The following is an 11,575-nucleotide window of genomic DNA, read 5'->3' as shown; positions in this document are numbered from 1 at the left end:
TGTTTCCTTTCGCTTAGTTTGGACAAAATGACTTAATAATAGATTTAGCCAAAAAAAAAAATTACTCGTTATATTATAAGACACTAATCATTTACCTATTTATCTTTCGTCTTTTTCCCCATATTGAAATTAGTTTTTTGAAATGTAAGATCAACATGGTTATCAGCCATTGTGACTCATTGAGATTTGATCAACTAACTAACTAACGACCCTTTAGTCTCATTTAAATGGTTTATTATTATTATAGCTAGAAAAGAAACAGATCTTGATGTTACTAATGCAACAGTTTATCCAGGGGACATGATTACCCATTTGGCTACAACTAGATGAAAAAAAGAAGATGAAAAAAAAAAAAAGAAGAAACAGCAGCAGCGCCTTGTTTAGTTGTACAGTATAAGTAGGACATGCAAATGGAAAGTGATGTATCAAAATAAAAAAGTGCAAATGTACTTGTGGGCATTCAGTTCTGCAATAAGATACACAAGTAACTTATAAACTGGTAATGGTAAAGAAGGTATATATAATAAGATAAAGGCTGGACCATAAAAGTACAAATACAACAAATATCATCCAATCAAAAACAAGGCCACTGCTTGTGTTTTACTCCAACTCACTTTCAGGTTCAGACCCCCACACTTACTCCTTAGTTTTACCTTCATTATCACCTTCCCTACACTATTTAATGCCTACTCAAATTTTACCAATGCATTTATATGAAAGAAAAAGTATCGTATTAATCAGAGGTATAAAGACATGTCTATGTTCAATTCTTCATTTGCTCTAATAATCTAGAAACATAAAGCCAAGATAAAGCTTATAGGGCTTTCTTGACTTGAAAGAAGTTGGATCTTTCTTTGTTGGCAGCCTCCACATCATCAGGAGATGCCACTGCTACCACAACTCCTTTATCTTTGATAGCATCAATTGCATCACCAAATTCCTTGAAGTCATTTAGCCTTTCAAAAAAAAAAATTAATAACTGGCTCATAATATGTAATATAATTTATTAAAAAAAAAAAAAAGATTGTGGTTGTACCTTGTTGATAGTATTTCCTCACGTCTTACTTGTCTTTCTTCTTCTGTAATTCCCAGCAAGTACCGCAACAAGCTACAAAAGACATTAGCGTCAGTCTCAGTCAAACACAGTACAATCTGTTATGTCTTGTTTTGTATCAGATAACTTACCTACTATACCCTTTGGCATCGGGTAATTGGTATGAATCTACATCACCAATTGTTCCGATGATTGCTTTCGTAAGGGTATCATCGTCCATTTCCATTTGACGGAGGAAATCACAGGTTCCATCGTATATATCCAATGTCTTTAACAAATTAGGGTCCCGATAAGATAGGAACGAGAATACTCCTGTTTATAAGATTTGGTTAAATAGTTATAAATAAATAAATGAACATTTTTAATTAATAATTTTTTACCTGAATGAGAGTCGAAATCACAGAAGCCTCCGTAGGCCCCACCACTAACACGCACACGATCCCATAGCCAGGTGTTACTTATGTGTTTTGATATGACATATGCACTACCCTTAAGTTGGTATCCAGTTTCATACACATTTGCAGCTTTTCCAACGTAATTCACCTGTCGATAAACAAAATAATTTGATAACGAAAAATTATAAATATATATAACTTCGTGTAATGATCTTTTTTTTTTATTAAATAAAAAAAAACCAACCTGTGTGGGTATCACGATTGCTTCATTTATGGGAGGAATTCGTGCATTCCAAGGAGATGATGCAACTGGAGAGGTTACTGGAAGCAAATCAAGAAACTTTCCGACATGTTTTTCTGAGTTTTTAAGGTTTTTCCCATCGGATGTGAGGTTCACAAGGCAACCCTTCTTTGAGAGAAGGGTTTTACGGATCTCTTCAAGGGAATTGGAAATTCCATTCCAGTCCTGTTCCACTTTCTCTTCAAGATCTTTCAGATATTCCAGGTAACTGAAAGTATAAAGAAAATTATTATTAATCATTTTCTTTCTTTTCTTTTCCCGCTTATTTTATTTAAAATGATGCATTTATTCCAACCTGACACCACCCATCTGTTCACTAATCCACCCTGCACTGTTTAACTTTGCATCCATTCTTGCAGCTGCAATGCCATGCCCACTTCCCCTTAACCGATTCTATATAAATATATATATATATATATATATATATATATATATATATATATATATATATATATATATATATATATTAAAACCTTCAGACCATATTTTATTAAGTGGTATGATAATTAAACTGTATAATTTGAATATTATTAATACCTCCATTCTAGCTTTACTTTGGGAGACAAACTGCTTGAAGCGCTTTTGATCTGCAAACTGAACATCTTGGAGAATACAGTTCACCTGAAATAACAGTGAGTTATAATAAGCTCATTGGAGAAAAATATTTAATTTTAGTTAAATGAATATAATAGACATACAAGGTTGAAAAGATCTTCAGTGCGTGCTGACATGGCTTTGCCTCGAACAATAATATGACTGATAGGAGCTTCAGACCCTCTTTTTGATGAGGTGAAAGGGAATACTGATATGCCACCTGTCTTCCTTCCAATTAACTGATTTAACTGCACAAAGTCCAGGTCTTTTGTACCCATCTCCAGTAATGACTGACTGTTTATCAATAAGTATAAACATATTAATGATAATAACATGTAATTACTTAATTACCCTCGTGTGTCCAAAAGAATCTTACCAAAAGAGTGGAACCAGAGGAAGAAGTTCTTGCTTCAGTGAACTCATGTCAAATACTATTTCAGTGTAAAGAACATCATTCGTGAAGAGATCATGCTGCAATACTTTCACCCCATTGATGTCTCCAACCTTAAAATTATCAAATTTTGTTAAAGATGATAAAAAAATCCAGGAGATAAATGAACTAAAAGATAAGAAAAAAATAAAATTACCTCAATTGGAATTTGAGTGGGCTTTTTGGGAATATCTTGAAGTGAGAGACTTGGAACAGATTTTAAAGCTTCTGGTGGGTCAGGAGTTTCTTGTTTCAGTTTTAGCTCGTGGGTCATACGTGCCAGCTCAGCAAGATCTTCCTCAGTCATACTTTTTTTAACTTTTTCCAAACTTTCTCTCTCAACTGCTTCATCTTGTGAAGCTTTCTCTGGATCAGGCTGATTAAAAAGTACATTAAAATTAATCCTGATATCATGTCTTATAATTGAAAAGGAATAAAACCCTAAACCCAAAATCGAAAAGTACCTGCATTTCAATCGTGACAAGATGAGGATTATTTAAAATATATTTCTCTATCAATGGAGCAAACACTGCTTTTGATCCTTCCTTTTCAATTCTAGCTTTCAATGCTGCAAGAGGCTCTTGGTATTTCAATGGTTCAAATGGATCCATATCATATATCCACTTCCCCTGTAAACAAAAAGAGGAAAAAGATCAAAAATTTACAGATAAGACTCAACTCTCAAGTACAAGAAACAAAGCCAAACTTACAACAGAGCGAAGCATCAAGGCAAGGCCACGAGGAAATGATCCAGTGTTATTTTCTCTGAGAGAAAACTCGATTGTATTCATGGAAGCTTCCACAGCCTCCATGTTAAAACCTTCATTTGCCAAATTTGTAAGTGTGTCCATGATTAAAGTTTCAACTTTCTGAATGTTTTCTTCAGAAACACCCTTGAGTCCAATGCTAAATTGAGGTTGAAGAAGCTCATCTTCTATTCCACCACCAACAATGGCATCTCCCAAACTACTTTCAAGCAAGATTTTCCTTAAAGGTGAAGCAGGAGTTCCCAACAACAAATGATCAAGAAATCCAAGAGCAAGCTCGGTTTCAAGGCCTAGAGGCTCATCAGAAAGCAACCAATTAAGGCATACCATGTGGTTTTTCTTTAAATCACCACCTTCAGCAGCAGGGTATTTCTCAACAACTCTAACTGGTTTTGAAAACAGTTTCTGGGTTTCAATCTTTGATTCAAGGCGAGCTGGACTTGCATCGAACAAATCTAGATATTCTGTAATTGTTGTTCATTTCATAATGTTATGAGTAATATGAGTAAAATGAGTAATACCACAACAACAAAAAATTGAGCAAATATTAGACAGATGAAAGATGTGTACCACTTAAGATTCGCAGGCGTTCATTTGTATCATCATCTCCATAAAACCAAATCCTGGCATTGCTTGGATGATAATACTTACGATGAAAATCCTGTGTATTTTATATTGGTAAAAAGGGAATATAATCTAATGGAGCAAATAAACACAAGTATGTGACATAAAAACACCTTGAACTCTTCATATGTGAGGTTGGGTATGACTTGGGGATCACCTCCACTGTCAACACCATAAGCATTGTCTGGAAAAACAGCCTGCAAATATTACAATTGTGGCATCAGTATGATGTTTGAGATGTTAGCTCAAGCCTGTAGCAGAGAAAAGACTTTCTTAAATGAAAATATATTTTACCTGTTGAGATGTTCGGCCTAATATGTTATCAGGCTGAGAGTAAACACCTTTCATCTCATTGAATACAACACCTGAAAGCATCATATGTAATAGGAAACATCAAGAGTTGTTAATAGAGCATTACAAGATTTGATAACATAGAGAAGGAAACTTGATAATGAGTTAATGACCTTTATAAGTAATTTCTTCAGAAGGGTCATTCAGCTCATAATGCCAACCCTCTTGTTGGAAAGTCTTAATGTCCTCCACACATTTAGGAAAGAAGACAGCATCCAGGTATACATCAACCAAGTTATAAAAATCCTACAATTAAAGAAAAAACATGTCTTGTTAATCTAGATTTGGAAAGGCTATCACCTATGTTTGTTTCCAATAACTAGTGAAAAGTTATTAACCTTTGTGTTTGTGGATGCAACAGGATAGCATGTCCTATCAGGATATGTGAATGCATTTAGAAAGGTGTGCAAGCTCCCCTTCAGTAGTTCAACAAATGGTTCTTTCAGAGGGTACTTTCTTGAACCACATAATACACTGTGTTCCAATATGTGAGGAATTCCAGTTGAATCTTTCCTGCATTAGTAGTTGGATGAAGTGATGATTAGTATAACATATGCAGTTATGCACAAATGGATTATGGATTAATCAGTTGTCTCAATTACAATGCATACAAGCCTTAAACAATAAACAACAGTTTTCAGATTCTGAAAAGGAAACGTACGGTGGAGTTCGGAAAACTACACCAAAGACCTTGTTCTCGTCGTCATTTGATACAGACATTACTTCGCAACCGGTTTTCTTATGTTTATACAAAACAGCTGTCGACTTACACTCCTCAATAAACTGCTCGGAGACCTTCTCAAATCCAAGCTTCTCAGCAACATCATCGTGAGCGCCAATAGCATCTGCAAACAAGCAGTAAACCCTAAAATTAACATTAACAAGTGAAAATGAGTGACTATGACAACCTAATCCGGTAAATCAATCGTGAATAATATCATGTCCTCTCCGCGGTAACTAAAAGTTGAGTTCTGAATTCAAATAGGATAAATTGTAATTGATATAAAAGTGAATAACATTTGAAGGACAACTATAATTTAAAACCCCGTATGTCTGTATAGCAATTAACATAAAAAAGGACGAATGCTGAATTGCTGATGTAGAATTTGTAACAAACTCCATATCAATTTTCTTTCCAAAAAAGTAAGAAACTTTAGCTCTTTGTCAACGAAGCGGAAGGAACATGAATTAGTAGTGATACTAGTCATACCAGGTGAGAACTGTGGAGATGAAGTTGCGATGGCTTTGGGGGTTACAGGCGAGAAGCGAGAACTGAAATGAAGGCGGGATGGCAAGGCGGTGGAGATTTGGCGGAGGTGGCGGCGAAGAGGAGAACGGCGGTGGATATTGGGGATAAGACGGTGGCGATTGGAGGAAAGACGATGGGAAGAACGAGAGAAGGTTCGAATACACGCATGTGAAGTACATGACGAGATAGAGCGAAGAAGAACAGCTCTCTCCATCATCAATGGATGTAACGAAAACCGCGATGAGGTTGCAGAAGGCAAAATGGAGCTTATATGGTGTGTGGTGGCTTGGAGAGAACGTTGCAAGATTTCAATGGTTCTTTTCTATTTTATTTTTTTATTTTTTGTGGTTTTGGACTTTGGCCCAAAGTATCCAAAACTCATTGATCAAATTATACGCCACCGAAGAGAGGAAGGTCGAAGCAACTTATATTTTGTAATCTTATGAATTTTTTTACAAATAAGACCGAGAGATGTCCCATTTTTTGTACTTGTGGCGACGTTAAGGCACCGGGAGTTTCACTAGGTGTGTCGATCGGATAAATTTTTTGGGTTTCAGATAGTTTGGGTTAGGTAGATCGGTTTTTCCTTAAAATAATAATACCCGATACCAACCTATATTGCAATTTGGGTTTTCGGATTTGTATTCGGGTTTTAGGTTGGATCGTCGGATCTACCTAATTGGATTTTATTACATTTGGGTTTGAATGCAAAATTTTTTATTATTAGTCTGAGCATTGTGAAGTTGAACATAAAAGCTTTATATTACTATGAAATTAAAGGTATAAAATTTCCAGTAACAATCATTTTGCAAGAAATAGATCTATAAATTTTGTGTAGTTTAATAACCATATATTAATTATTTTGTTTCTTAAAGTTCATGGGATGGGATGACTAACATTTTCTTTATTGTTTTACTATACTCATTTGTAGCAGGTTTATGATTTACTTTGAAACATTCTTTTTAATTTTATAAAAGCCAATTTGACTAAATAACGATGGAGTGTTGAAATGTAAGTATATATAGTCATATGGACCAATAGGTTAATAGCATTATATGTTTTTGTAGTTTGAATAAATCGAGTAAAGTGAAAGAAACCAGAGTACATATCTAATCAAGAATACAAAACGTAAATAAGATATGTTTGACTCTATTAAAACTTCAGTATGAGTATAGGAATATGAGAGAGTAAAATGAACAAGTTCTACACTCGTTACTCTTACCCTAGTATTAATCCCTATTTATAGGAACAGCTGAAGTGAACAAAAAGTACATAAGAGCGTAAACATGAAAGCTTTGAAATCTAAACTATCCTTACGAAATACATACATTCGAATCTAACATATAGACTTCGAATCTTAACAAACTACAAATGACTTCGACACCTCACAACTAAATTTGAACTCAACATCCCCCCCCCCCCCCTTGTTAGCAGTGTTGAACATAAGTCATTAACAACTTTGTAGCTTGATGAAGTACCCTGCGAATCTTAGTATACCATGCAATTATCTTTTGAACTTCAGCTATATCTCCTAGATTATTCTTCTTGTAATTGTTGATACGAACCAGAAGATTAGTATACTATGAATTCGTATACTTCTCAACATCACATAATTGAAAAAGAAATTTTGTCATGTTGTTATTCTTGTTCTTCCCAACAAACACCACACCCAAAGGCTTCAAACTATCTCCCCATCATCAAAATCCCTTTAAATTTCATTGACCTTTTAGCATCGATTGAGGTACTTTCACTTGACGTCCCATTGCTAAAGCATGCTCCACGTCATCCAAGGCTTGATAACCATAATAATTGTCTATGAACAATTTGATATGAGCAAATCCAATCAAGAAGTCTTCTTTGTTATTGACTTGTAGTTTTGATACATCCACAAACCTTAGAATCTTCACAACGTTGATGAGGTCATTCATGTTCATTAATGGAAAATCTTTCACTGAGAAATCAAAAGCAACGTTGTTAACTCTTACCACGTGAAATCAATAATTCTGCAACACCCATTCAAACAAACCATCTTTCGAAATATTGAGAACTTTCACTATTTTCACCAATGACTAGATATCCTCCTCTCTTTTCCCAATTACCGCATGAAACCTTAACTTCAATCTTTTGTATTCTTCCTTGTCTTCGAAGTTATCCACAATCTGATACTGAGTTGAGACAAACATTATTTCATTGATAGGAAAATCCAACTGATTGAAATAAGTATTTTTAGTATCAAAGCTCTTATTAGGAACCTTCTCAAATCATGCATGATCCCATTGAAAACTATATTTCCAGTAGCATCACAACAAAATGGTTTTGTTGGATCACCCTTCTCAAGCCCTGGAGGATCATTTTCCTTTGACGAATTATATTGTGTATTTGACTTTGTCTTTCGATTTTAGCCTTTTGAGCTTTCTTCTTTTCTTCTATAGAAGGCTCAATACCCTTTCCTTTATCATCTTTGTTTTGCTTCGAAGATGGTGGCTTAGAAATCGAACCTCCACCAGATGAACAATGACAATACCCTTGGTTAAAGGCTTCGAAGTCATTGTATCGAGGTTGTTGACATAGAAGTAGGAACCGAAGTTGTAATTTGTGTACTTATTACCTTCCCAATAACTTTACACCATCAGAATCCTTCGATGAAATAGTACCAGCTCCTTTCGAAGATCCCAAGCCAACCCCCCTTTTCTCCCCCTTGCACCACATGAGACACAGGTGGGGAATCGGTGGGCATCAAATTCACCAGTCATAAAAGAGGAGCAAGTTCAGCTTTAAGATTATTTTCTAAGGAAGAAAACATATTCGAAAGAGACTCCTAGGAAATTAAAGATGAAGGGGAAACATCAAGCTTTGACAAGGATTCCTTCAAACTCCCCAAAAACCCTTCTAGCTTAGCAAACACCTTGGAATCAGACTCTATCTTCGAATCAACCTTAGTGATGATAGAATTATAAAACTCAACAACCTTCGTAAATGCATCAATAATTACATCAACCTTAGAATGAAGGGTTGAGTAATTTTGATCAAGTTTATCAATCTCCTTCGAAATTCCGGTTTTGATTGCCTCGACTTGGAGACAGACAGACTTCTCGACTTTCTAAACCTCTTCGACGAATAAAATATAACGTTCTTTAGCAACTGACCTTAGGTCCTTAACCTCATATTGAAAATTTCCAAGATGGCGCTTCAAACATTCTTCATGTTGGGACTCAATCTTCTCTATTACCATTCGCAACCGGTTTTCTTGGGCTTGCAATAAAACATCAACTTCGATCCTAGAAACGACATTTTGACTCCCTGAGTCAACTTGAAGTTTTAGTAAGGAATTCAAATTTTGATTCATGATCTTGAATTGCTTTCTTGGCATAAGAATATGATCAAGAAAGTTATCCTCCTTAAGATCAAACTGTATATCAGCAAAAGATACCATAATGCCATTATAATCTTGATAAACCTATAGACTAGACTTTCATCTTCTGTTGATCAAGAAAGAAAAAAAGAAGTGATAGGTTGATTGAGAATGATGTGATAAGTAGGTGAAGTGGTATAAGATAGTAATAAAGTGGGTGTAGGAGTAATGAATGGTGGTAAGGAAGTAGAAGTGTCAATAATGGTTGATTCGATTGTGGATGAAAGAACAATGGAAACAGGAACTGATGAAGATCGACTTGAAGAGGTACCTTGAGCTTCAGAAGTCAACATCCCATCACCAATATTGGCATTCGTGTCCATAGTATATATGTTCACAAGGATGCCTGAAGTTCGAACCTCCTCAAAAACTGCTCGACCATTGAAACTTCGAGTGATGTGACTTTAGTTTGCTTAGGGATGGAAGGATTTGAAGAAGCACCCAAATTAGTACATATGTCCACATTAGATGCTTTCACAAAGCTACTAGGACTTCCAGTCTTCTCAAAATTTGACTGAATTGGAGAGTCCTTTTGAGGTGAATTGAAGCCAACGTTATTATTTCGAATCGGAGACTGATCACTGTCATCTTCTAATTTTGTTTCTACCATAAACTCATCAAGAGGATCTTGAAATTTCTTTTGTTTCTTCTTGAGCTTCTTAACCATGGCATGGGTTCTTCTTTTCTTTGAAGTCGGAGAAACTGGAGCAGGTATTTCACGAATAAGCACACCCCTTCAATTTATCTAAGGTTTTTGAATCTTCTTGATCCTTGATACATAATCCCCCTTAGGTGAAGAAAGAGACTGGTCAGGACCTTATTCAATAATATGCCTCCTTTCTGGTGAATGATGAGGTCTATGAGTTGGCTTCATCGTCTCTTGAGAATACCTATTTTGGAGGGCATTGTTTCTTTTGGAACATCCTAAACAATAGGTTCTTTGACAGGCTTCGTTACCTCCTTCTTGACTGTCTCTGGAACAGATTTAGGTTTATCAATAGTTGAGGATTTCTTAGAGCTTTTACCATATTTTGAATTCCCTTTGGTAACAACACCCATATTTCGATAGCAGGGTTGATTGTGGTAAGATAAGCAACAAGAACAGGATCTGTCGGATCCACCTTTCGAAGAATAGCATCTGGAATTCTCGCAACATTAGGAAAGATCTTTGATACATCTTCAACAGACTTCAAATGTTGATAAATTCCAAACTCAAATTTGGAACGTCAACTAAAACAAGAATCCCTTCCTTCTCATACACTTATTGCAGAATCAGACTCCAATATCGAGCACACGAAACACTATTGGCAACATTGGTATGTGAGATACTAACACCAAATTCATCCCATGGTTGATTAGCATAATCAACAGTCAGATCATAATATAGGCCAACAATCATATCATAAACTTCAAGTTTAACTTTATCAAGACCAAAAGTTCTACCCGTCAAGCATCGAAGAAAAATCCTAAATAAGAAATTCCACATACAAGATAAAGAATACTTTGTAAACTGACTAATTTTTGTAAGTGGGGGCTGGTGACCCATCTCATTGAACATGTGAATCACATTTTCATTTGTAACCTCATAGAAAGGTCCATCAGTTGGAATCTTCAAGATTTGAGAGAATTGTTTCTTTGTGAGCTTATACTTCTTGTCGTTGGTTAACTGGAATGTGACCACTTTGGAAGTTTTGTTGAATACGGGTATAGAACTTGCCAATGATAACCATGTCATTGGAACCAAGAAATAATCAGTCATCACAGTGGAAAGAACTGAGTGATTGAGAGAAACAATCAACATCTTTAGTTCTTCTGGTATTTCGAAACATCTAGTTGAACCCGATAATTGGAACTTTGGATCTTCAACAGAGGTTGAGATGTAGCATCATCAGTGGTTTGAAAAGGATCAACATGAACATTGGTTGTCGTCATTGTTAGGGTTTGAAGGTTTGAGAGAAAAGATAAGTATAAGGAAAGAGAATTTGGGGAAAATCTTCAACCAGTATACGTAAAGTTTGAATTAGTGACCCTCAAAATCCTTTTATACTTAGTACACAATTTGAATTTAAAGCAGTTATCAATAAAATCATGCCACGTGTATCCTTGAAAAATGGACCAGTTGTCGTAAAAGTCGTCACGTCTGAAAAGTAATAAGCACTTTTCTTGGAAAACCATGAATCAACCAAACCGTCACATCAATTATTCGTTTAGCTTGCCCCAATAGGATAAGAACTGTCACCGAACCTTCGTTTCGAGGCAAGGCTCGTTTGCTTTTGGGTTTAGAAACAAAATCATAGCCAAACTTTCAAAATCTAGGTTTGGATTGGTAATACCCAAGACCTCGAGGATTCCTGTGTTATTGTGTGCCAAAGAAATAGTGGGAACCAAGATAAAAAAA

General features: G+C 35.5%; 1 protein-coding gene across 1 annotated transcript; it reads right to left on the bottom strand.

The window, feature by feature from the left end:
* Positions 1 to 500: 500 nt before the first annotated feature.
* Positions 501 to 6,060, bottom strand: PREP1 (presequence protease 1). Its single transcript, XM_078995551.1, has 19 exons — positions 5,727 to 6,060; positions 5,178 to 5,361; positions 4,855 to 5,029; positions 4,630 to 4,762; positions 4,460 to 4,530; positions 4,279 to 4,362; positions 4,112 to 4,202; positions 3,485 to 4,005; positions 3,239 to 3,403; positions 2,932 to 3,150; positions 2,721 to 2,848; positions 2,449 to 2,638; positions 2,288 to 2,371; positions 2,046 to 2,143; positions 1,694 to 1,958; positions 1,435 to 1,597; positions 1,186 to 1,366; positions 1,037 to 1,108; positions 501 to 956 (listed from the first exon to the last, which is right to left on the bottom strand). Exons 1-19 carry the CDS (start codon positions 5,980 to 5,982, stop codon positions 815 to 817), a joined length of 3,222 nt encoding a protein of 1,073 aa, XP_078851677.1. The 5' UTR covers positions 5,983 to 6,060; the 3' UTR covers positions 501 to 814.
* Between the last annotated feature and the right edge of the window lie 5,515 nt (positions 6,061 to 11,575).

Source organism: Lactuca saligna, chromosome 5 (genome assembly GCF_052625555.1).
Source record: "Lactuca saligna cultivar CGN05327 chromosome 5, ASM5262555v1, whole genome shotgun sequence".
In the NCBI taxonomy this organism is placed as follows: Eukaryota; Viridiplantae; Streptophyta; class Magnoliopsida; order Asterales; family Asteraceae; genus Lactuca; species Lactuca saligna.
This window is presented reverse-complemented; position numbering and strand designations above follow the sequence as displayed.

What these genes read in the sequence shown, in the direction of transcription:
- PREP1 (XM_078995551.1), bottom strand. Translation starts at nt 5,982, where the DNA reads ATGATGGAGAGAGCTGTTCTTCTTCGCTCTATCTCGTCATGTACTTCA. An exon ending in TCACATATGAAGAGTTCAAG is followed by an intron (nt 4,203 to 4,278) that starts GTGTTTTTATGT and finishes TAAAATACACAG; the next exon opens with GATTTTCATCGTAAGTATTA. An exon ending in CAATCGTGATACCCACACAG is followed by an intron (nt 1,598 to 1,693) that starts GTTGGTTTTTTT and finishes GTTTATCGACAG; the next exon opens with GTGAATTACGTTGGAAAAGC.